Genomic DNA, 27,257 nt, shown 5'->3' on the forward strand with positions numbered 1-27,257 from the left:
GGAAGACACCTCCGGGGAGCAAACGTGCGCTCGGCCACGCCGGCAAACAACCTCATTCATCACGCCGCCCGCAACGTTTGCTCAGCTAATACAAGGCGGCTAATTGCCCTCCGAGCAGAGAGCGAGCGCATCTTGCCGATGTTATAGCTTTGTATCGATTCAGCCGTATTTTCCTCCCAGCTGTCTTCCGTGACCTCAGAAGGACAATGGCAAAACTTTCCAGTGCAGTACAGTTTGGGAAAGGATCAAATAAAGTTGGCAGGGAACAAAACTCTGACAACTAAGCCCCAAATCAAATGCTTTCAAGTTATTTCACCACCAAACGATAAATTAATTCCTGACAAAATCCCTTTAAAAAAATCCAGATTTTGCCAAATAAAAGGCCAAGTTGCATAAAGCACAGTCCCAAATGAACTTGCAGGGGTTTTTTGAATTTCTCCTTGCCCTTTTGGGAGCTTAAGATCAGGGGATGCTTTGGGAATAATTGTCAATTTTTGTCTATGTGAAGCCCTTTGAGACTGCTTGTGGTTTAGGGCTATACAAATAAACTTGACTTTCCCTTCCTTCGCTTTTTCTGTTTAGTCTGACATTTCCTAATAAACTCACTCTTGACTGTGTGATCTTCACATTCCCCCCGCCCTCACCTAACCCCATATGGTATTACTGACAGGTGTGTGCACGTTTACGTTGTGTTGACGCAACAACACTTAGCGTTCGCTGGAGGGCAAGACGACCGACTGCCTCATGGGTGACCCTGGCATCACTTTGTTGGGAACTTGCTTTTCTTTCACCTTGCGCAAGTGAGCGTGTGCGCGCACACCCTCCCTCCGGCTCATGCCCATATGCTTGTTTTAATTTTGTCATAGCATCTCTGATGATGAGTAGGAGGAGATGCTGCAATGTCTTAATGGTGTGATGAGATGACTTGCACGGGGTACTTTGCTAATTCACCTCTCGTAGTGGCGGCGCGTGCAGGTGGCGGCGCTGGTGCTGCTGGGGTTGCCGCCCAGTTCGTCGTACACGTGCTTCCACTGCCTGCGGACGGTGATCTGCGGGGCCACACATACGATCAGCGCACGGGGAATTGCTGACTCATTCGATCGGCAACTCCTCATCTCATCATGTCACTTTTTCCCTGATGGGCTCCAATTCTTATGACATAACACGCACATGCACTTGGTAGGTAGTGCTGCATGAATTGCGGTCCGGGGCCACAGTTTGGGGGCTGATGAAATCATTTGGAATGATTAAATTACGTACACATCATTTAAAAAGTCACGTCGCTCCGTGTGGGGACTGGCGCCAATAAAACAAGGCAGTTTAAAAAAGTTTTCCATGTATGAAGCAAATTGCTGCCATGCCAGAAGAAACAAAAAAAGTTCAATATCGCATTCAAGTTGTAGCGTGTGTAAACGTTTGCGTCATATCATGAAATGCGGGCTTGGCTAGGGGTGAGTCTACAAGCACATATGTGAGCACTTACCAGCTCGTATCCTCCTAGCTTCTGAGCGGCCTCGAACATGGTCCAAAGGTTGACTGCGGGCGGGGTTGGGGGGGGGGGAGGCAGACAAATAAGGACAAGTCAGCGATGCGGGAAGATGAAGTTCCACAAAAACAGAGAATCTCAACATCACTAAATGTAGAAAGGACAATAATTCGGTAAAATAAAAAAGGTTCTCATGTTATATATTCAAGGTGTCATGTTATAGGTCTCATATTTAAACGTTTTACATTTAAATAGCTTCATAAAATATTCAGACTTTTGTCGTGATTCACGTTTCTATGACCTTGACAAAAAAAAAAGAACATTCTTCAAAGCCAAACGGAAGAATATTCAAAACAAGATGGCAGACTTTTTTTCCCCTCATTTGAATGCATTTAACCTTTTTTCACTTCTAAGACTTGTTAACATTGCGGGAAGAAAAAAAACTTACAAAACTTGTAACCATGCAGGCAATTTAAGGCCAGAACAATGCTTTTACTTCCCGCCGCTCGTCGACTTGATTGTGTGTGCCGCTTCCTTTCAACTTGTCAAATCAAGTCAAATGATGCCGTGCGCTGTCTGGATCTAATTGCAGGGGGAGATTTCCCTTTGAAACGAGGCCAAGCGAGAAAGTAGAAGAAGCGGCCGCGCGCATGATGGGTGTTGACTTTATTGGAACACGCCGAAGGAATGTGCGGATGACATATTCCCGCTCGGGCCAAATGAAAAGCAGCAATATTGGAGCCCGAGCGCGATGCGTACCATGCGCCGAGAGGACATCAAAGTGTGTGTGATCAGTTATTCAAGTCAATTATCAATTCAAATATTGTGGCCGCCATTCTCTGATCAAAATTTTATTTGGCGAAAGTTTTCCTGTTTCATGTTTTATGCTGCAGCGCCCCCGAGTGTCAAGTGAAATTGAAGTCAAAGTGCCTTCAGGGAATTTTCAGAGTGAATGTTTTGTAAATCATCATATTACGTTTGTATTTACATTTTACACAAGTTGGAATGGCAGTTTGTAGAGCAAAACAGGACTTCTGAAAGGCTGCTGCTAAACGTGCTTGGACATTCTGGTCTGGCCTCTTTCTGTTTGGAACAAGATTGATTTGCAAGCACAAACAAGCTAATCCGCAATATCACATTACAAGTATTGCGCAACATTTCTAAAAATGGCCTCAATGCTGGCTTGTCTTTGAAAAACCTCTGCCGCAATTTCTCCACTAAATATTTGTATTTGCTCGCTGCAACAATAACACCACTTAACATTTTTATTTGTAGAGCCAATAAATACACCCCCTGCCCCAAAAAATTGAGTATCACGATAAAAAAACGGAGGCTTCGCTGGGAGGAGAAATCCATCAAAATTCAATCTGTGCTTACACAAAGCCTTGCATTTGTCAAAATGACATTTTCCTATCTACGCCTTTGACAGCATTGATTTTTTCTTCTTCCTTCTTTCCTTGTCGCCGCGCCGGTTGGAATAACAAAGGCTGAATGGAACGCCAGCGTTTCCGTCATCATATTGTCTTGTGCGACTGACTGCATGATGGATTCTTTAAGCAGCTTGCTATGCAGCATCTGTAATGACCACGTTGGACCCACGGCCGCCTCCATCTACTGTGTGTGTCAAGGCACACGCGTCTCTCTTTGGTGTCGCGTCATTAGCAATCGCTTCTCTGGAGTCCCTTGCCAATTTAACAGCAACACAATGCGTCGTCGGGGCAACACAAATTGGTACCCGTGTTGGCGGTGCGATCGCCCGATATAGGGTAGCAGTCTTCATTTATAGCAATGAAGTTTATGAACAAAATCGCACTTGTTGCTGAATCTCACCCTTCATTCATAAAATGAATGAAAATGATGAAAATGAAAGCCAGATATGATGATGATCAGTTTTGAAGGACAAAACAAAACCATTTCAAAAGCTCAAGAACAAAAAAAAGGATGCGACGGCAGCCATCTCGAGTCTCAAATAGACGGAATTCGTTGTCGTCTCGCTGCGCTGGAAAATAAGAGATCAGCGGCCGACATGTTGAATGCATTTCCGAGTGCGCGGGAGACCCGTAGACGCGGAAAGAAAAAAAATTAAGATAACGTAGGAACGGTTGACTTGAGCGCGGACGAGGCGGAATGACAAACGATGCACGTTGGGATTCCTTGGAGGTAAATCACGGGGGAGACGCCAACAAGGCCGACATCACTCAGCCATCTGTCGCCGAGCTCGCTTCCATACAAGCAATAGTTTCTTGTGATCAGCGGCAGCTGCACGTCTTTGCGGCGCGCGTCTAGAGGGAAGATTGTGGCTACAAAGGTTGCGACGTAATCATTGGCATTCATTGACACGGGATTCCTTTGCTTCAAAACCTCAACGTGTAACTCTGAACCCATACACAGATTGGCAGCATTAATCAGAAAAGATCATCTCACTTGACAATCCGACTGGTGGCCAAATCTGGTGCTCAAGATCGGGAACAATATCAGGCTTCTTTCTACAGAGCCGATCATCAAACTTGGATGCCAGTTCAAACTTGAACAAACGTCCTTAACCTGGAAATAACTCCAGTTTTTTTTTGTCAAACTCCACTTTGAGTGTCGCAAAGATTTTTTGTCGTTTCCGCCCTCTAAATGCAACTCGACTCATCTGGCGAACGTCCTCTAACAGCGTCGGAGGAACACAAAGACGACGAGGCGTACATGTGGCGCTGATGAGAAGACGTCTAATCTATATTTTGGTCCATCATGCGGGTGGCAACAGTCTCGCGTTTGTTTTGCGGGCCGTTTGATGGGGAGGCTCCAGAGAGAGCTCCTCGCCTCCTTTGTCAGCTTTCGTACCACATTTGCATTCGTTTTGTGAGGCGTGCACCGAATCGAGCACTTTTGAGTCTTTCGACTCGTGACTGTCGTACCAAGGTGAACTGCGGCCGGCGCTTCGTCTCACCTTGAAAATGAAGTGGGCCTCCTTTGCTACAACAAAAAATGTTTGTGACCTTGTAACGTTTTTGTGAATACTGTATTTTGGAGCTAACGTTCAGTATGGAAGTGAAGTAAAGTAAAGAAAGGGGAAGAGGACGTCAAGTAACCATCTGACAAATAAAATGAAAAAAATGCCAGGAGCAATCAAGAATTGGAGTACGATGAGGTGATGAAGTGAAGCAACCAATACAAGCACGTGAGTGACTCACTCTGTTTGAACCCCAAGAAGGGGATTCTCTCGATGGGTGTGTCCCTCTTCTTCATGTACTTGTAGAGCTCCACCAGGAAGGCCTGCTCGTCCTCTCGATTCTCCTCACTTGAGGCCACCGCCTCCACCGCCGCCATGTCAGCCGCCGCCATGTCGGCCACTGCCGCCGCTTCCTCCTCATCGTCCTCCAGCGAGGAGGAGGAATCCCTAACCTCTTCCTTCTCACTCCTCTCCTCCACCATTTCCTTCGGTTGCTCCTTCTCCTCGGGCGGCGCCTTCCTGCCGAGGCCGCCGCCGGCTTTGTGTTTGGGGGCGGAGCTAAGATTGACGGAGCTCAACTTGCCATTGGCTAATGCTCGACAGCTCGCTTTAATCTAAAAGGGCGACAAGGACAGCGGTCAGGTCGCAAGTTTGGGAGTTATTATGTCAAACAATGAACAATGTTGGTAATTTTAATTGATTTATTCTAAGTAATAAAAACAATATTAGTAATATATTATAATACTATTTTGTAAACATACACTGAAAATGTGGTTATTTTTTAAAAATATTTGGCAGCATAAACATATTGACCAAATAAAAAAATGCATTCAATAAAGAAAATTAAAAATAAATCTACTACAAATAATACAAAAATGTAGAATTTATTTATTTTTTAATTAAAAATAAAAAAAGTATATATTTTTTATTCAATCCACGGCCATTGTGACGAGGTGACCCTTAAAAACGAGCCGCTTAATTTCTTTGTTGTATTTTCATGCGGTGTTTTCCTCCGCACCGATTCTGGGCCAGCGCAGATGAAGCGCAGATTAGCTGGATAGACACCATTGCTGCTATCAATTTAATCGCTCAAGGTCGGCAGAATAACGGCGGAAGAGGAAAAAAACACACCCAAACGTCGTTTTTTGTGATTCTGAACGTCATAATGATGCGTGCATTGAAATGAGATGAAAAGTGGTGCGTCTACCTTGGGACTTTTGGTCTCCGGGCTGTTGGGGTCCTGAGCCGTGACCAGCGCACAGCCCGCGGAGTCCCTCCTCTGCGAGATGGACAACTTTTTCTTGCGGGGACGCCCCTTTAAGTTGGGAGCTGAGGACAAAAAGACCACATCAAGGGTTCAACCTCAAATTCTCAGTCATAAGTTGCGTCATGAACATATAAAATGCGTACTTGTGTCTTAAGCCCCCCCTTGGTGACACCCCCACTGACCCGCATTGCGTAAGCGGGCCTGTCCCCATTTTCTTCCCCCGCCACGCACCACGTAAGCGCACAATTATTCCACGTAACACGGCGAGCGAGGCATTGATTGAGTTACACAACAACAACTCCAAAAACGAGGCCGCCGTGTTGTGTGGCCAACAAGTGCTGGGTTACGTAAGGCCAGCGGCCGTCCTATTGATTCACACCCACGTTAAGAGCGGGCCAGGAACATAGCAAAGGTTTTAAAGCACCTCGAGATGTTTTTTTTTTTTTTTTCCTGCAACCGGATGTTTTATTTCCCTTCAAAGGGTTGTTGACATCTACCACTAAACGGCAGAAGCAGAATTTGTTTTGCACACTCACCACTTCCTATGTCTCCGTCTGCGCTTTTTATGCCTCACTGACCTGACCACAAGACGATGACTTATTACATGTTCACGTGTGACACTGCCAAGGAGGACATGTCCGACTGACCAGAAGCCAGAAAAAATCTGTAAAAAGGCGCAATAACCAAAAAAAAAAACATGCTACGAAGCATTCCAATTCGCAAATTTCTGTTACATTAACAGTGTAGCTGTGTAACGGCGTAGTAAACTGAGGCCTTTTGTCATGTTTTGCCAAAGGTGGCGGCGGTGTCGTAACACTGTGACCCGACGTTTGCGACACACCCCGCCGGCTGTACTTGTTCAACACAATTGTAAACCTGCCTGTCGCTTTTGACAAACAATCCGTGTGGCCGCCGTGAACCAAACAGGCCAAAGGTGAACACAGAAACACGAGCGCGAAGAATTTTGCAGTAAAACCGCAACGTACGAGTGTCGCCGTCAAACAGCAAAAGGGATTTACTGAGGCGGCCCTTTCATCGCCTCTCAGCAACATTCTGGAGATTTGCACCTCAGCCAAAATTAACACACACACTAAAATGTTTGAGCACTGACAGATTTTATGCCTACTATATGTTCACCTCGCTAATATTTCGGTTTCTGAGCGCATGTTTGACGACATGCTTTCAAGCAGGTGGTCTTAAAGCACAGCTAACGAACAAGTGACCCACATATATGTTATGAAAGCAACTGGAAGATTCCCTTTGTGCGTGTTTATTTACATTATAATACATACGAATGAGTCAGCTCAGTCGATAAGGTTCATGGAGATTTGTCAATGAAATGGGACGCGCCCACAAAAAGGTGTTTTACAACATATAAAAGGCACATTGGGATATAATTTAAAACAACCACAAAATAGGACAAAAACAAGGGTGTGGTCATCATGTTGGTTGGTTTGGAGATGCTTGCTAACAAGCTAGCTACGTGAGTAGCCAACTATCTGAGTGATTTTAGCCAACTAACTAATCACCTAACTTCCTAGTCACACTTGGATATTAAAATGAAATGTTTTTTTATTTGATTGACACACAAAAATAACAACTCCCATTTCTGGAAGTCTGCTGTGAATATATCAAGATGGCTCCCAAACATGAGCATTACGTACTCAAACACGCCGCATCATAACACTGCCTTCTTGACTTTAGTGCCAGCTGCGTCGGCCATTATGCTCACATTATTTTCTGACTTGGTTGTGTAGCATTCGAGAGAGGAAAAAATAACGTCTGCTTATTTGTCTTCATCGGGATTACTTCTCACATTTTCATGTCAGGAAAAAGACATCAATTTGAAGCGTATTTTGCACATCTATTTGTCTTTAGTGTACGGGCTGCGGGAATTGCAGTAGTATTTGTGATTAGGAAAAGGCGGGGCAGCCCCCAACACACACACACACACACTAGCAGCTCATTACTACGCATGGTTGTATTCACACGCTATTATCGCAAACATTCTGTCAGCTGACAATTATCAATCAGCGTCAGAAGGCAACCATTGCCACCATTGCCATGGTGACGAGCCCACATCCCAGCAATCAGTTACCCTGGTGGATGAAATGCAATATATAAATATAGCCGACTTGCTCGGTCAACTGCTATCAATTACTATAACTATGATGATCAAACAATGATAATAATATGAATATTGGTGTGAAGAGTGTCCAAAATTAAATTCAAATTATGATGAGGATGATTAAGTCTTGTGCAGGCGTGCCTAATGGCCCTTCCATGCTGGTCTATGAAGAGGAGTAAATAGTCCTCTCATCTGCACGCTGTCTCCCACACTTTTTGCGATGCGACTCAGTGGTTCTTCCCACGCACGCTCGCCATCGACCGTTGTTACAAACACACCAGGCGCCTTTGCATCCAAATTCGCCCTCGCCACACATGCCATGCAAATTGCCAACTTGAGCCAAAAATAACCGCTTTCACTTCATGTTGATGATGTGCTAGCTTGTAATGAGGAGAAGAGCGTCACAGCTGTTGCCATGGCACCCCTCTCCGTTGCTACTAAATAACTTAATGATTAAACTTAATAACTAAACATACTAGCTAGCATCCTTCTAGCTGGACGACTAGCGAACCAACTAAAATTTCAAAATAAAATGTAGGAATTCAGGAAAAGACACACACATACACACACACACACACACACACAGCAGATCAAATGAAAGGAATTTAGCAGACAGCGCTTCAGCGTGAATTTCTCTGCCTTATTAGGGAAAGTCATTTGGGAAGGCGAGCCAGAGAAAATAATGAAAAAAACAAACGATGAAAAAAGGAGTTGTGTTCTTAATTCATTAGTTGTGCGCTGTTGTGTGTGCTCCCAATGGGCCAGGAGGAGCGAGAGAGAGAGAGAGAGCGAGAGAGAGAGGCAACATTAAGCTTTCATCACTGCAAATGAAGCAAAACTCTGCTGTTCCAGGAAGAGCCAATTAAGCCCTTCAAAGAAGTTTATTATTGCCAAGGATTAAAAAAATCATTCTCATCTGATTCATTGGCGCTCCGTGAGTGTGTGCATGTGTGTTGTGAAGGCTCAAGCTAGGAAACATGACAAAAGATTATTTCCAATGGAATTGGGACAACAGAGCGCTGAAAAAAAGTGCTACAATATGGCATTAAACCCAGAGGTCCTGGAAAAAATAAAACATCTCATAAAGCAAACAAAAGTCGCATCTCACGGGATAACAGCAGAAAAGATTTCTGCAACGAATGCTTAGTTTATTTTCATAGTGATAAAGATAACTCTTTTATTTAACCTAAAACTTATTTTAACATCAAGCTAACAAACCAGCAAACTTACAATTTACATATTTGTGTTGCATAACCGGTGTAGGAATGTAACGGCGTCATAAAAGGATGAGTTTTGTCACGTTTTCACCGCTTCTATTGTTACCGCATTGCCCTAATATTAGAAGACTTTTATTTATTGCTACATCTGCTGCTCAACAACAACAAGTAAATATGTGAAGGTGTCAGCCGAGGAGCTCCTGAGAAGAATAAACAAACTCCGGCAGTGTTAAAACGTTGCGTAACGCGCGGCATTTGCTAAAACGGGATCACCTTCAAAAGCGCTCGCACATCATTGATGTCGACAGACTGCGGCGAACGCTCGCTCGCTCACTAGGACTGCGAGCTGGAAGGAAAGATTTCAATTTGGCTATCCGAGAGAGAGGGGAGGGGAAGGGGGAGGTATGAAAGGGAGCGGTGGATAAGCTTCAAGGCTTATCCTATTCATTACTGGAGGAGAAAGAGAGAGGGGAGGGGGGAGAGAAATCTCAGCATCGACCTATAAATAAATGAATGGTGAGATAAACACATCAATAAAACATATGTACGTATTCTAATAGATCACGCTCTAGTTACGCTTGATGGGATGGAGGCGACCCAATGAGCCCAATCACGGCGACGCCATCATTGCGGGAAAAGGCTGAAGCGGCGGCGCCTATAAATAACAATCATTGGCTCCATAAAATAGGCCACAGCATCTCCCGTCATCATGTTGGTCTCTTTACGCGCCAATTTATTGGACTCTGTAGGGGAGCTTATTTATAATTCATTAGAAAGGAGCCTTTTTTTTTTTACGGCAAAACAAGCTCATCTTGTAATGACTGGCGCGTTTGCGAGCGCTTCTTAAAAAGCCGTAAAACACCGGGAGTGATTTTTCCGCTGTCATGTAAAACACGTTGGACGGCGACGCCGGAAGTACCTGCGAGAGAGCGAGCCTCCACCTGCACGCCGCAAGCTCGTCTTTAGTGAGTCAGTCACTTCAAGCTGCTACAGGCTCGTCTGGTATTTATCTTCAAGAAAGGCGGGCAGGGGGTTATTTGGGAGATTGCGTCACTTTGATTATTGCAAAAGGATGACTCGCCCAGTTTCCTTTTACAGGAATTGCTAAAGGCCATGCAAAATTGTGATCGTGCAAGCAAGCATGCCAAATTGTTTTTTTTATTAAATTTAAATATGAGGCAAATGTGACCTCAAAAACTCTATGTTCAAGAATCACGTCGCCAAGAACCCTGATTTTAAGTAGGCCTGCTGATCATCTTTTTTTTTTTTTTAATTCTTGGAAGTTGTATGGGTTACTGGGTATGACAAACACGGTGAACATTGTGGAAAGTGTGTGTCGGGATCCAGGAAGACTTGACGTTTTGAAGTTGACTCTTCTTCTGTCTCATGATTTGGCCCTTTCGGAAGGAACTTTCTGAGAATGTTTTTTTTTTTAATCATTTTTTGTTAGCTTGTTTTTCAAAATTTCAGACTCTCATGACCAATAGTTATCTCTTTTTCGTATCACCACCAACAATTGCGTCCGTCTCAAGTACGCATTTTGAGCGAATGTGACAGTGCTGCGTGCCAGAACATTTGCTTCCAGAGAGTCCGTGAAGACACCACGAGGGAGGCCACAGCTGCAAAAACATGTGACAGCGATGACGTCAGGACATAACAGAAGGTGTCTTACATTCGATAGTGTCGTCTACACCGATGACAAAGATGATCATCGCACAGCTGTAGTGATGAAAGGATATTGAGCACACCGAGGTGCAAAATATTATAAACGGCTCACGGTGCAAACCGAACATTGTTTTTAAGTGAAATGGCTGACAAGTGTTTAGGAGGGGTTGAAAATGTGTTAATGTATTATATTTGAATACTTTACATTTAAAAAAAAAAAAAAAACAGAAATTAATATTCTATGTTTAACTAATGTTTCCTTGTGGCATTTTCAATCCTTTCTATTCATTTTCTAATATTCTTGCAGTCACTATTTTTACACTGACCCAATATAGCCTCATTTAAATGTAGCTTGTTACATTTTGATAATAGAACAAAGTGAAACCCAAACATGAAAAATGAAGCAGAAAAGTGAGCGGAAACACAAAACATGAGTCGCTGCCAACAAATTTTGGCCACGAGTGCACTCGTAATTGTTTGCTGAAGAGGAAACACAATGACACGTTTGTTGTCGCTTTGGCGATGGCGGCTTGTTCAATGACCGTTGACGCAAAATAAAATCTTCCGACGCAGTTGGCAAGAATCCGACGACAAACACGCAGATTTCATTTCACGGCTCATGTTGTGGATGGAAAGATTGACATCATCCTGCAAGTTCATGTTGAGCAGGAGTCAATGTTTTGTTTTGTTTTGTTTTTTAAGAGGGGGGGGGGGGGCTGATCTCACAGAGTGAAACATGGCCCATTTCGGTGTGTTTTTTCCCCTTCGCCTCCTCCTGGCACATTCTAGTGCAGGAAGATTTATGAAGCCAAAGCGTGCGCAGGTTGTTTTTCATCCAGCGAATGGCGACAATATTAATCTTTAAGGCAATAAAAGGCCTTTACGCTCACCCCACCCCCGTGCAAAGATTAGACCGGAGATCCCTGCTTAATAAAAGCCGAGCGGCGATGACAGAGTTTTCCAACAAACAAACACATTTGAAATATAGAAGTTGTATGCGGCCGCCGACAACTATATTAGAGTTTACGTACAACGGCAAGTTGTACTCCCCTCTTCCCTTCCCCTCCTGGTTGTGATTGCCTGGCTCGCATGTGTTGTCTTAAGCCCGCAGGAGAGTTGGGTTTCTGACACAAGAGGGGAACGAAGGGTCAGCAGAACTCCAGGAATTGAAGGAGGTGGGAGAATGGGGAAAAGTCTAGCTCATAATATTTCCCCTGAGAGTCGGCGACAAGCAAAATCCAAGCGGTCTCCGCCGCATGCGTGCTTGAAATGCTTTCCATTTGCCCCCACTGACCGACTGTTGATTTCATTTTCTTTAGCTGATATTTCAAACATTTGACGATATATTTCCAATAACCTTTTACTTGTACTCCCTACAATTGAAAACTAACATCTGTACTTTGTCAAAACATGCTGGTTGCCTTTACAACTTCCGCAGATGACGACATAAAAAAAAAATACAGTACTTAACTGACAGTTGCTTTGTCTTTTTTACTCCAGTATTTCTGCACTTAAGCTTGGCGCACACCAGGCCCACTCCACCTATTTCTGTTGTTGCAACATAGCCTTTACGCCACTTTTTTTTCCCCCCACACACGACCCACCCAATTGAAAACTATACAACTTTCCCTCCGGCGTGAGCCAGCGCGGGTGCTGTCAAATTCAAGCAGGCAAAGAATGTGTGCTTATAATTCTACATTATAAACAATAACTGTCACTCGTGTCCTCAAGTGCAAGGGGTGAGATTGCGAAAAAATAAAATACACTGGGCCTCCACTGACTGTCAAGCTGGCCAAGAGCCATCCCAGATGACTTTGGGCATCAGAAGTGGGTACACCTTCGATTGGATGCCTGCCAGAGTTCTTGCCCACAAAACAAGCATTCGCACTTAAATTTAGGAAATTGACTGGACTTTGGGAGGCAAACTCAAGCGCAAAGCTATTCAAGCCTGGATGGAAGAAAATCACTTCCTCGGAAAAGGCACATTAGCAGCAAGCGGTCTTGTGCACAAAGATCCAGCAAACAAGTTGCAGTCCAACACCCAAAGACAGAACCAGAACACGCTTTGCTTAACAATGGTTGGAAAACACAGGCTTGAAACAAGTCACTTTTCAAACAATCTCGTGTGTGTGTGCGTGTTTTTGCGTGGTGACTCTCAGGACTTCCCGCTTCGAGTGCTTTAAAAGCCTGAAGAGCAGATCATGTCGGATAAAAAGCCTGATGAGCAGCCCTCGCATCACCCCTCCAGCGCTAACACGCTACAGTACGCTAGCTACAGCAGCGAGCGTTTAACACCGCAGTAGCACTCGGATGATCGCTCCAAATTCACTTTGACAAATGGGAATGAATCACGGCGTGTAAATAGAAATCAAGAGTGAGCCGCCACCGCCATCGCTTATATAATCAATGCGCCGCCTGTACACCTCCTGCGCCGCTGTGATGAATCTAAAAGCGAGCTCGCCAGGAATAAACTCAATCGCATCGTCTTTCTTTCTTCTGTTGACTGTATTTCACATTGGGCTTTTTTTTGTTGTTTTGTTTCATCTGGCTGACCAGCTGACGCGCACAAGACTTGCTGCAGAAAAGAGAATAGTTGATTATGTCACAGCTGGACGCCATTACGCCAGCGCTGGTATTTATCCGTATAAACGCAGATACAGAGCCAGGAAATGGCGGCTTGTGATTGTCCAAAGCTCACAAATGTGCTTAAAATAATAAGCCGGATGCCCTCGGGGGCCCTTGGCAGCCTGATGGAAATTGTGTTGCTTGTCATGCACAAACAAGTGAATAAAGAAAATATAGATGGCGTGCGCATTGGAGGTTCAGAAAAAAAAAAGGCGGCTGGAAATACAGCTTTAGCGGCATCGAGCCAAACAACGGCCAGGGGATGTTGGCTGTTCCAAAAACATATTTGCCTTGAAAAAACAAGCCAAATTATGGAGAAATTTAACAAACTGCCCTCACATTCCACAATTCTCCGCTGATTCAAATCATTCCAACTTCAAAAATGTTCAACATAGCCAAAATTTCCACTTCCATCTAGTATTTCAGTTTGCCATCACATGAGATTGCTACACAGCAGCGACTTTACAGGAGCTGAAGCTGTTATTGTGAAAGTGCCGTCGTGCAGCCATGAATCACACAATCAAATTGTTACTGCGTGCAGAAGTTCAGACATGTTCCGGCACTCCGAAAAATTCCAGAGCGCAACGCTTTAGGATAGGTGAGGCTGTTCAAATGGAGGTCGCTGCTCACCCCGCCCGCCCCCTTGCCTTTTAGATGAAACCATGAAAAATACATCCGAAGCCTCACTTGCGTGAATTATAACTTAAACTGAAATGTTTACAGAATTAAAAGGAAATACAAATACGTGTTTAGTAATAATAATAAATATAGAAAATAAATACAAATTGAATAATAAATTGGAAATTTAAAGGAAATTTGCCAAAGTCTTTGGAACAATGAGCAAAGTTTGAGAGTGCATGTCCAACACCAACTCACCATAGTGGTCGCAGACGCTTTCGTTGTGCAGCAGCGTGGGATGCTCAAAGGTGTCGCGGCAGTAGAGGATGCGCGTGTGGGCGCCCAGCGTCGCGATGCCGCCCAGCGCCAGCACCGTGTGGTTGAGCAGAAGCGAGCCGGGCTGCTCCCGTAGACGCGCCAGCACCGAGCGGTAGCGGCAGTACTGCGGGTAGCTCAGGACCAGCACCTTCCTGCCATCCTCTTCCTGACCTACACAAACGAGTAAAAAGGGTTAGCACAGGGGTGGGCAAACTACGGCCCGCGGGCCACATCCGGCCCACGGGACCGTTTAATCCGGCCCGCCAACCCTGAACAAATTGTATTATTAAACTTTTTTTTTTTGTCATTTTGCCTGCAATGACTGCGTTTCCCCAGTAGATGGCGAAGCGCTCGCCTGCGCATTTACTACCGGAAGCCGTGTCAGAAAGCTCGGTGCACACTCACAAGTGCGTGTACGTATTCAGTAGTACGGACTTGGCGCACTCTCGCTCTATTCGTATCAGTCCCGAATTTAGAGCGTGGGCTTTGACGACAGCATTCTTATAATTCGCGCGCTGAGCTTTCAGATGCAGTTTTGCGCTAAAGCCACCCACAAACCTTCCCCTGGGATCCTTCTATTAAAATGAGTCGCCCAAGGAAAAGCAAGGTGGACACTGAGTGCCGAGTGTTTAAAAAAGAGTGACCAATTTGGCTCGACGTGACGTTCAGCCACATGAACATGAACATCAACCCGTCACAGATACGGACCAACACTTCGGATCTCTCCTAAGAATTGCCACAACAAATTTTACTCCAGACTATGACGCACTAGCAAAAAAGGGACACCAACAACACTGTTCCCACTGAAAATGAACGGGAGGCTCTCAAGTTTATTGTAAAAAAATGCATTTTGAATATGATTTGTACACATAGCAAAGATTGAAACTAGCGACCATTCTCATTTTCAAACAATGCAGGATGCTCAAAGACATTGATGCACCACCTATTTGCGACTAATCTTAACCTGTAAAGTTCTTAAGGCTTACTTTAAGGAGGTGTTTCCCGTTTCCTCACCTCTGTTACCAGGTGTTTGCGAGTTAAAACTCTGCTCTGATTTTCAGATACCCCTCACCGTGTTGCTGTTTTGATTACTTTATTTGGATGTATGCTTTCACCGATTCTTCAAGATGATATATTTGGTCAGAATGTTTGCCGTTTGATGTGATCCCATAAGATAAACATCTTTCATTAATCTGACCTGCAGGCACTGAAGTGATGGAGATTGTTATTCATAATAACAGTGTCGTATTTTATGAGAATCACTGATAGCAGTTTTTTAGTGAATTATTATTTTTTTTTAATGCTGTTAATAAATGCATTTGTTTTCAAAAAACTTGTTTGGAATATCCATGCTTTACTACCTACTAAAGGCCAAGATCTTCTATGCAATGACCTTTACAGGTCGCTTATATGACTTCACACAACGCCTATACCATCTGCTCCTGGTCCGGCCCTCCGGTCCAAATTTAGAACCCAGTTCGGCCCGCGAGTCAAAAAGTTTGCCCACCCCTGGGTTAGCAGGTCCGGCTCGCAGTGGGCAGTCAGGTTCGAATCCGTAGTCCTCTGTACTTTCACATTCTTAGTGCGACTTGCGATCTCCAATATTTGCTACATCCTGGTGTAAAGTGTGCTGTAATTTCTGCTCCTTGGTGTGTTGTGACGTAAACCACAAAGACATCTGGAAAGTGTTTGAGATTATGGGGCGAAAAAAAATCCAACACCAAATTATGTCTTTTTTCCAACTGAAGAAAGAAATATTTCTGCCTTAATGATTTAAACACACCACTGGCCATCCAGTATGAAGAAAAGTGTTCATTTTCAATATGAGTCATTGAAACTTGGGCCGACTTGACACGACACGGTTCAAGTCCTTCAATTCAAATTTATCACCATGTGGCCTGGATAAAAAAAAAAAGATACGAGTCACACAAATATTGCAGCGCATAGAACAACTGACTGACAGGCTCCATCAACGAAGGCCTTGCCATTTAGACGAGATAAAAAGTGCCAACCTTCTCACCATAGCCAAAATTAAGAGAGTTGAACACAATCTGACCAAGACTATCATGCAAAGCGTCTGTGACCTACTATGAACGCGCCATTAATGAAAGAACAGCAGACACACACATGTGCCGCTTGAGTCATTTTCCGTGAAATAGAATCCGACACGATGAAAACACGATAATGGTGCGAGGAAACACAAAGTGGATTTTAGTCAAAAAAAGATATTCATGCGTGTGGTGTATTAAGTCCAGCATTTTTTTTTTTTACTCTGTTCCCTTTTGCATGTGCATTAGTCACACCGCCAATGCTAATGAGAAAGGACGCTTTACGCCTCACCATGAAAGAACTCATCTCGAAACGCCCACACGACAATGCAAATATAATTAAAATCGGATCACATGTGAATATATGTATATTTAAATATATAATTACATGCTCGCTGTATCTGCGTTGCCCGGCCAACACGCATGTCATTAGCATGCAAACATTAAATGGACGTTTCCTACATAATGGAATCCATCAGCACATGTTGAAAATAAGGACAAGGGTCTTTTAAAAACCATACTCTGTTGCTTTCGTTAAAATGCTGGCATAGGATCAGAACGCACCAAATATGCGTACAAATGCTGGTCCAATTGTTTGTCGGTTTTAAGGCTTGCTCTGCTCGTTTTGCCCCAGCGTGCAAAAGCCCGACGAGTGGCTTGGCAAGGTCGAGGCGGGCGAACGGGAACGCAAATATGAATAATTCACCGGCACCCGGCCCCGCTTTTATATATATATATATATGTCGCCCTTGGACATGACATTCAGGGGGGGATTTCCGCGGCGGCGTGTGTTTTTAATGTTAGACGGCTGATGAACATGTGACTGAAATTTATTTTGTTGGTTTTTGGACATTTGCAGCAGATGCATCCGTGCCTTTCTCCCTATTTGCATGACAACCGCCACAACAAAACTCTTAACTGACCTTAAAAGCCAGTCGTACAAATTGGCTAGGGTTGCCATAAATTCGTGGCAAATGACTACTTTTGTCTAAATGAAGCTCTGTTTAAATCATGTTCCAATTTGCAATGACACCGTGCAGAAGGCGGATTTATGGCGCATTATTGCAAACATGCATCGTCTAAGCCTCACATATTGCGCTTCTGACACCGTTTTTGCTCGCAGGTACGACAGCTGCTTTGTTTTCAAATGTCACCATTTGGATTGTGTGTGTGTTTCTCTCTCTCTCTCTCTCGCTCGCTCTCTTTGTCCCGCATTGCACTTGATTACATTCAATTTGCAGAGTGCGCCGCAGGGCTTTAATAAGCATACAAAGGCATTTGCCGAGGCCCGCGCATTTGTGCGCACTTTTGAAATTTCCCTCTTTGTTCTTCCGGCGTGACCTTCCCCAATTAAAGGCCCCACGTGTTTTTTTAAGCGCTCTAATTGGTCGCGGTCTATTTTGCCAACATGACCTTGGAAACGGCGCTGCCATCAGGGTACTAACAGCTCCGATTTTGGGGGTAGAAGGATTGGGCCTGACGTCAGCCATACAGAATTCAACCCCAAATTACACCTACACCCGGCCCACAATCCCAATATTGGTGACAACTTCTCTAGATTGCTCAAAGATTTTTTCTTTGGCGCAAAAGATTGCCTTTGCTCCACATTTCCCAGGCTGGAAATCATTTCCAACAATGAAGACGACGAACACTTTGCATGAAGACCTCGGAGCGCTTTCTGTCGCTTTCCTATGGCAACTCCCATCAATGAGAATCCACTTTGGGGAGGTTATGAATAATTTGGAGGCTTAACTGTACACGCTGAGGATCCCTGTGTGAGGAGCTCCTGTTAAAATAGATATTAAAAATATTCAAATGTGCCTAAAGAAATTCTGCGTGTGCATAAGCAACACACATTGGGCTTTTTTTGTGTGACGCACACACTTGTACGCACACAGGCACGTCAGTATTGTTATTTATTGATGGCACACACTCTCTGATTGATGCTGTTTTGTTTACAGCGCCGAGTCGCTCTCAATTAGCCCAACGTTCTGGTACATTTTGTCTCATGCCAGATTGTACAAGCTATGACTCATGCAAATTTAATGAATTTATTTAATTGCTTATGTAACGACGCCTTCGTAGGAGAAATTGTCATTACCGGTCCCTGGGCCTCTCTTTTCTACTTGCATGCTGACAGATGCACCCCCTCCATGGGCCCCGCCTTTCCTTTGGTCCGCTTTTGATGACTGCAAAGCCAAAAAGGCAGGAATTATGTCGCCATGTCGTGTCCATACGTGTGAGGGAAAGGAGGAGGACGCTGAGTCACACACGTGTTCGATATTATGAGAGAAGGCTAAATGGAAAGCGGGCGAGATCACTGACAGGAACAATTTTTGGAAAAACATGTCAACCAAAGGATACTTGGATGTTTCTCATCCAAAAGAACAAAAACAAATCAAACATATTTAGTTACATTTGTTATCCAAGCCAATCTGACCCGCAAGATGATTCAGTTGACATCTTTCAAGAGTTTAAAACAGGTCAATTTGATCTGGTACAGAACTGATGACCCAGCAGTGCCATAAGAGGCTTAAACAAGGGCCCAATTGTCCCATTAATAGACTTGGGGGTTTTTCTGGGATTTTTTTTCCCCCCACAAAACAAATACTTCAAAACGATTGCTTTATTCTTGTGGTTAAACACGCAGTGGGTCGCACTGACCCAAGCATGTTTGTGGCATACCAAAGAAACAAAGAGGGCAAAGTATTTTTTTTTCTTTAGCAATCTTCGAGAGGAACCGCCAGGAGAATATTTTGAAGATGGCGATAATGCAAATCACAGCAGCCGCATGCCTCGCTTTCACTCATTTTATTGTTGGCACTTTCGAGCCATATTGTTCCAATGCGATTTGTCCAGCGATCCCGATTGCGACTTCAGGAAAGGAGAGAAAAAAAGCACGTCTCCCAGTGTGACACAAGAGGGTCACGTTTGAATTGGTAGCACAATCGAGATGGGATTCCACATTCCCACTCGTTTGCTTTCACATAACGTAACTTTCTTTGGGACCACGCCAAAGGGACTTGTTTTTTAAAGAATCAGTTACACACCAAAGCACTACGGTTTGATTGAATTGTGTACTTCTGCCACAACGTACTGACGTCTGTAGCTAATGACTTTCAGGAGGTTTTGATTATGAGGAAAAATTGGTCATTGCATGCTTAAAAGAAGAGCAGAAACGTTTGCTTTGATTGGAGACTGGACTTTAATGTGATTACCTTACATGCTCGAATATGTCTTGTATGTTCCATAAGCTATGACGGGCTCATTTAGTTGTGTTTACGAGCGTGGCGCTTTTATGTCATGCTGCCAATTAAATAAGCTCGTAATGTGCGCTAACGTTCGATCTCATAGAAGCTAATGTGGCTAATAAGAGGCGCTCTGCTCTTTCAATGGAATGTGACCAAGCGGCGTGGTAAATACCCTAATGTCAAATGTTTGATCAAAAGGAAACTTATGTAAGCATGAATCAGGACTTGAGATTAATTTAATAAGACTGAATTGTCAGAGCAGAATGAGGATTACCAGATAGACCCAGTTAGCCAAGAGGTGTCCCGGCTAGCCGAACTCGACACTGCATGGCTAACTGGACAAATTCTTTGTGTAGGTACAAGATGTGAAGTAAAACAATGTTGTCACATAAAAAATGGTGACCAGTCTAAATCTATGTAATTAATGAAGTAGTTAAGCCATCAGTTGTAAATGCTTTGGACAAGTAGTCCAATTTAGTTTTGTTAGTTTGCTGTCGACCGCACAACATTGTACGAATGAGGGAGCGTGGATCAATTGGTTGCTGTCACGGTGTTCTCATTTCCTTGACCTTGCCACCCCATAAGAGAAAAAACAACACGTATTTGTTTTGGAAGGGAAGACCCTTTTTTGACACATTCAGAAGTGTTAGTGAGAAGAATCAAGGTGTTTCTTTGAAAAGCGATATAACGCGGCCCAATAAGTTGTCGGGCCGATGACAAGGAAGCAGAGCGCCATTAAACGCTGCGCCTGTCACAATGCGTTGAGCTTTAAAACAACATCTCATCCACACTGCGGGTTTTGGGGGTTTGCGAGCTGGTGAATCCCTGCAGCTTGATACCACACAATGAGAACTGGGCCCAAATTTTCTCTCTTCCTCTTATTGTGACCAACTGTTCGAATGTCTTTTCCCAAACCGATTATACTCCCAAATTTGAGCTTGTGCGTGTCTCTCTCCTATTATCCCGTGGGGTTATTCTATGCTGCAGGCTGTGTCGAAAGTTATTTTTCCTCCCTGATGTGCCTGTCATCGATTGATTTGACCTCCTTACGCCAGCGCTGCAATGGTTGGCGAGCAAAACAAGCGCTGCTTGGTCGCTCAGGCTGCCAAGTCCACGTGGTCTTAACGCATCCCGCTCGCTCAGACGAGTTTAAGAGACTTTTTATTTAAGTCGACCTTCAAAGAACTGACAAGACAAAACGTCTGACTATTATTATGCTAATGCAAGTTCCTCGTGGGTGGAATTTTGAAATGGCTATTTGCAGAGCCCCGTCAATGCAGCGCTTCAATATTTGTGCAAGGGCTGTAATGACACGCCAGCGAGTGGTTTTGTTGTATGTTAGAAAACAATATATCATAGATTTTTTTTTTCCAGGAAAATGAAACAAGTTTGTACCTTTACACCCGTTAATTCTGTGCAAATAACAGATTTATTTCACTATATTTATGTTCAAAACAAGCAGTGGGAACTCAACAAAAAAAAAAGCTCAAGAGGTAGAGTTAGATATTTGTACGCAGGTTTACTATTACCAAAACCATCATGAACTATAAAATAAATTCAATAAAATAATCCATCCATCCATACATCCAACCATTTTCTGTACCGCTTTGTCCCCACATGGGTCGCGGGCATGCCCGAGCCTATCCCAGCTGTCATCGGGCTGTGGGCGGGGGACACCCTGAACCGGTTGCCAGCCAATCGCAGGGCACACAGAGACGAACAACCATCCGCACTCGCACTCACACCTAGAGGCAAATTAGAGTGTTTAATCGGCCTACCAAGCATGTTTTTTGGGATGTGGGAGGAAACCCACGCAGGCTCGGGGAGAACATGCAAACTCCACACAGGGAGGGTCGGAGGTGGAATCGAACCGGCACCCTCCTAACTGTAAGGCGGACGTGCTAACCAGTGCGTCACCGAGCCGCCCCAATAAAATAATCATAATTTTAAAAAATATATATTTGTACATTTTAAAAGGAGTTTTTGTGTCATCCTAGTAACAAACAAAGTGTCAGGAAAAAGAAGCTGTAACACGTTTGCGCTTGTCCGGGACAGGTTTACGATGGCGGCGGTAAAGCTGAGGCAGCAGAAGCCTCGGGTGTCCCCTCAGCCCTCCGTTTTTAGTGCAGGTTAGTGCTGGTCAAGCTTAAAAAAAAAGCGTGTCATCCGTAAACTCCCGCAATGCGCCTTGACGCGTTAGCGGAGTCTCTCAAACGTGTGTGTGCGTGCATGTGAGAAATTAAACAAGATATAAGTTTTTGGTTTGTATAGGGCGACTTTTATGGATTTGAAACAATCCTTTGTGTTCTAGAACGGATTATTTGTACAATGGACTTTTTTTTCCTTTAAATTGGGAGGACAGTTGTAGAGAACATTTCAATGGGGAAAGGGTGTTCTGTGATTTGAATAAAGAAGTAACAAGTGATGGCAAAGGTGCGTATTTTTATTGGGTTATTTAAAACAAATTCACTTCCTGCATGTTGTTGATTTCCATTCCCCCTTTTTTTTTTTTTTAACTGAAGCCAAAAGTGGTCACTATTAACACTCCACACACATTTGTGTGAATTAAGGCGCCAGCATCTGTGGGTGGGGGCTGGGCTTCTATTGAACGTGATGCGCCACCAGACATGCAAAAATGCACTCATGCCGATAACGAGTGTGTTTAAGCGGCGAGAGCACTCCACGCATGTAGGTTCCTGTTCTTAATTACAGCATAGCGCTAAAGTTATCCCGTTTGTTTCAGCACAGGGAGTAGAACAAGAACAAACAAAAAATAATAAAAATAAAATAATAAAAATCTATAATGTTGGATTGCGGCAAATGAAGAAAATTGAACTTGATTTGATGGCAGAGGAAAAACACAGGCATGAAAGGTTGCATGTCAGCAGAGGAGAAAGGAAGAAAAGACACGAGTACTTTTCCTCCAGTTGATTTATGTGATTCTATTACATTAAACATTCTTTCCCCCGAGCGGGCTGGGCTCCCTAGCAACCGGCGCTGGCTCTAATGTGTCTGGCGCTGGGCCAGCCCAACGCCGCCTCGTCTTATTGATTGCCACATTGAAAAGTTTGCATTTAATAGGCCCTGTAATACACACAGGAGTTATTCAGCAAGGCTGTCAGATACAAGGAAGAAAAAATTTAAAATCAAAACAGAAATAGTTTCTTTTTTTGACAGGGAGGGAGGGGAAAAAGAAAACCTAAAATGAAAACACAGCTGCGTCAGCGGAAGAGATGTTGTTTTGGACAAGCTCAAGGGGGATGAAATCGCTTCTTTGTCGTCGGCTTTTGTGTAGTAATGGCGAGGACCATGTGTTTTTTTTTTTTTTTTTGTCGCCTCCTGGCTGGGGCAGAACGACTGCTGAGTTTGGAAGGGGTCAATCCGCTTATAGCACGCTCACTTGTGCCAGAGTAAAAACAAGCTGGCCTGAATATGTGCTAAAATACCACAGGGCGCAAACTGTAATTAACTTTCTTGAGCGACGCTTTCGGAGCAGACCGCCCACATCCCACAGAGGGCGCTACATCGACACTCACACGTTTGACATATTTGGCACTTTTTCAAATACGCTAAGTCAAGAATGAAACAAATTGTACAAAATCTACTTTACTTTCAACATATTTAACGTGTAATGTTTCAAATATGCACATAATTATCATTTTCGCTGCTATGTATCCTGACAGCCTCGCAAAAAAAAACAGCAGGGGAAAGAATTCACAAGAAACATGTTACCCATTTCAAAACGCAAATGTCGGCCAATCGGATGTGCCGGACGATTAATCGGTCGACCCCTGATAACAGATATCAGACGGCAACAAGTAGCGCAGACGTCGTGATGCGACTTTTGCAATGCGAGCCCGACGGCATTACTTTCAGTCAACAGCTCTATTGGACGAAAGGGCAATGCTCTGACACGGATGAATTATTAAACTTCATTCATATTCCAGAAATGCGATATTAATAACAACAGCGTATTTAGACTAGTGGGGGCACATTGAATATTTTGCTGCAAAGAAAACACTTCTTGAGTTCCCCTTCAAACTTTGGTTGGTCTTGCACAAACACCCCTCAAGGAGACAGTCTGTCCTCGTCTTTCCGTGCAGGTGACGATATCGGATCTCTCATTTGTCGCGCACAAACTCAATTGAGCAGCTGTGATCGGACATCTCGGAAGCTTGTCAGCATGGCGAGGAGATTCCCCGCTCGGCTTGGCAAATTATCTCTTGCCTTCCCCCCTGACCAGAATATCAGACATGTTCGCCTTGAAAACGCTTGTTCAACAGGACAGCAAGTTCCCATTCGAGTACTGTTAAGAAAAATAATCTCTTATCGGGAGGTTAGGAATTAGGTCAGATGAGGAACGACATGCCATCGGAGATCAAAGTTGCCGTGTGTGTTTCCTCGAAGAGGGGGCCCCCCTCAATACCAGCGCAGGCCTATTTCGACGGGCGCGAGAGGAAACATGACAAGGAGAAAAAAAAAACAGGAGGAAGAATAACACTTGAGGCTATGAGACTGGCTTCTTTCCCAGCGTTAACTGGAATGAGAAAGCGAGAGGGCGAGGAATTTGCTTTATGAGTTGTGGGAAATGCTAAAAAAGTGAAAATGATTCAGTCGCCGGTTTGGAGTTGGGTTGGCAACCCAACGGGTCGGAAATGTCCGATATTTTCCTCAAGAAGATCTTCGATGATGTCATGGGTGGAATCTTGGGGAGTTTCTAGCATGATCCAAGCATCCAATCAGATGGCTCTGATATCACAAGCTGCCATATCTGCATCATTAAAACAAAACTGATTTTTTTGTTCATTTCTTAATTGTGTTGATATTTTGATAATAAACAATACATACAAAGAAAACAAAATTGGTTGCACGTAACTCCAAATGTGTATTTTTAAAACACACATTTTTAAAATAATGACTCAACAGTCTCTTTTTTGCAAGCATTTCCCATTTGCGTTTATCGATGTTTTTGTCAAGTGGTAATAAATATCTGAGTATCTAGACAAGCGCCGTTATCCTTACTTAATATTTGAATGCAGCATAGCAATTCTCAGTTTGATACGAAGTGGACTACTAGAGCGCCATGACAAATGTAAGCGCCTCACCCTCTGTTTTGCGCGGAAACAAACAAGCTGTAATGTGAACCCAACGAGAAGCATTTTCCATAATGACATTCAGCGGCAACACTCAATTTAAAGTGTGTTTATTTAGCTGGAGGACTTGGCACCGCGCTACGGCAAATGGGCCGACTTTACACAACAATACGCCTTTAACACAGCTCATCAATTTTCCCGTTCACGCACCGTCTTGCATTCAAAAGTAAATTCCAGAAATATAAATGATAGCGTATCTTTGTGTGGCTATTACACGTCGGCACTTGAGACGGAGGGGGGGGGGGGGGGGGGGGGGGCTGAACGACCTGCTTTTCAACTGTGCCTCATTGCACAACCTTCATTGTTTTGGCTCAACTGATTTGTAATTCATTTGGCACGGTAACCAGTAAATCGCATAGCGAACTTGAGCCTGGAGAAAAGAGTATCATTATTGGTGGTAATACCCCCACCCCACCACCACTAAAGTGGGAGTTACATTCCACACTAGCCTCTGAGCTGAAATATCCTACTTCCTGTTTTCAATGTTCTTTAGTCTAAATTACAGTCAACCTACATGGAAGGTCACCATCTAGTGGTCAACAGTGAAATTCCACTCTAAAAAAACGAGTGGCAGGACAATACAGTCTGGGAATATAAATACAGACCGGCAATGGGTTCAGGAGATTTTTGGCCTACATTTTAAATCATTTGGAAACCTTGCATTTTGCACGAATCGTTTGTGTAGCAACTGGATGCAGACAAAGTCTTCAGAATCAGAATCAGCTTTATTGGCCAAGTTTGTGCATGCCAAACTAGGAAGTTGACTCCGGTTGATCTCAGTCTCTGTACAACATTTAAGTGACTAACAACATTCAGGCTATAAATAGCCAAAGGGTGGCCAGTCAAAATCACACCTGTGAATGTGTAAGACTCCACTCCGCACTGGAGGACTGCACAACATTGACATTGGACCAGTCAGGCAGTGCTCATTTTCCAGAACACAAGGTCATGGATGTTCTTGCTTTGAGGCTAATTGTGGCGGCAGCGTTGATAAAGCAAACTTGTGTGATTTGTGAGTGTGTGTGTGTTCACACTCTGCTCCAGATTCAAATGAGAATACACTGCATTCCAAATGATTATGGAAATGACATCTTTATCTGATTTTGCTGAATAGTAGAGGCAAATGAGGGAGAATTAGTACATGATTTTGAGCAAACCTCTCAATGTCAAAAATTAAAACTTCAAATTATTACTCACTTCACTGGTTCTTTTATCTCAAACAAATTATTTTAGATTGCATTACCAAGGCGGAAGTACAAGCCGAAATATGTCAGGTAATGCAACCTAAAATTATTTGTTTGAGATAAAAGAACCAGTGAAGTGATTAATAAGTAAAAACAAAATGAACTTAGTTCAAATTCTTACACGCAACATAATTTCAAAACATTTGATGGGTTGTAAATGCTGAAAAATAGTTGAATTGTCAGCATTTAGGAGGGCGTATCATTTGATATCAAAAGTTACTTTGACTGAAAAGATCCTTTATGCTTGTGAGTTTGTTTGTGCTTGAATGTCAAAACAGAGCTGCTGTATGAAAGGGGCCTGCCACCCTCAGAGCCTTTGGTTCTCAATAGGGTTGGGATCAGGGGAGGATGGGGAGCCCACACAAGTTACTTGGAGCAGATACAGAGCTAATACAGCATCTGATTCAAATTCACTCAAACTAAAGTGCAAGTGTTGCTGGTGACTTGCGCGGGATGCTCCGCCCACAATAACGTCAGCAAATAAGCTTGACAAGTTAGCGTTAGCCATCTGTCCGCTATACCTGCTTTGGATTGGCACTCTTTTTTGGGCTCATCTCCAAGCAGGAGTTTGTCAAAAAATGAGGTCTCACATTCAAATTCAAAAAGTGTTATTACCTTGTTTATTTTGTCGTATTCCGCGAAATTCCAACAGCCGGAGCCGTCCGGAGAGGGCAATTGGCAATACATCAGCAAGATCCGATTTCTCAACCTGTCAGTCCATTTCCGTGTTATGTACTGGGCCGAGGAGCAATTGGCAGACGAGAAGGCATTGAGCCAGTCTCCCCAGCACCCGCCTCCCCAGCAGACCCACCCCTCCCCTTTCTGTCCTCCTCAGCCATGACTCAAATGAAAGCGGCTGACGAAAAGAGGGGGAAAAAACTCACTCGCCTCACTCACTTGATTAAATGTGCTGTTGCGCAGGTGGACTTTATGTTCCAGTAAATCAATCCCATACTATTGTTTTTTTTTTCCTTTTTTTTTTTTAGTTCTTGCCGTCAGATGATGCACACAACAAAGCGCTCTCCTCAGAAGCCTGAGCCAAATGCTAATGATGATTCATGTTGTTAGCGATTCATGTCACTTCACTTCTCACTTGATTATTATGCCTCCGTTTGCGAAATCACTACCAGTTGTCGGGCGGGTTTCAGACAGAATGTCCGGTGGCCGCGGATATCCGTCTGAGAGACATTAAGACACCGCAAAAAAAGAAAAAGAAACGGAGGGTCTGCATGTTTAAATTAAGATCAATCAATGTCGGATTCGGGGGTTGTTTCCTGACACTTCATAGTCAGAATGCTG

At 43.8% G+C, this 27,257-nt stretch overlaps 1 protein-coding gene across 1 annotated transcript in view; it reads right to left on the reverse strand.

The window, feature by feature from the left end:
- The window catches only part of arid5b (AT-rich interaction domain 5B), a 56,290-nt gene that overhangs the window by 9,080 nt on the left and 19,953 nt on the right, over positions 1–27,257 (reverse strand). The window contains exons 5-9 of the mRNA XM_061286053.1: positions 14,203–14,433; positions 5,632–5,753; positions 4,666–5,038; positions 1,484–1,536; positions 952–1,049 (exon numbers count right to left, since the gene is read on the reverse strand). Of these exons, the coding sequence (XP_061142037.1) occupies positions 952–1,049; positions 1,484–1,536; positions 4,666–5,038; positions 5,632–5,753; positions 14,203–14,433 (877 nt within the window). The remainder of the gene's footprint in view (positions 1–951; positions 1,050–1,483; positions 1,537–4,665; positions 5,039–5,631; positions 5,754–14,202; positions 14,434–27,257) is intronic.

The sequence above is a fragment of the Syngnathus typhle genome, linkage group LG8 (assembly GCF_033458585.1).
Source record: "Syngnathus typhle isolate RoL2023-S1 ecotype Sweden linkage group LG8, RoL_Styp_1.0, whole genome shotgun sequence".
Classification (NCBI taxonomy): domain Eukaryota; kingdom Metazoa; phylum Chordata; class Actinopteri; order Syngnathiformes; family Syngnathidae; genus Syngnathus; species Syngnathus typhle.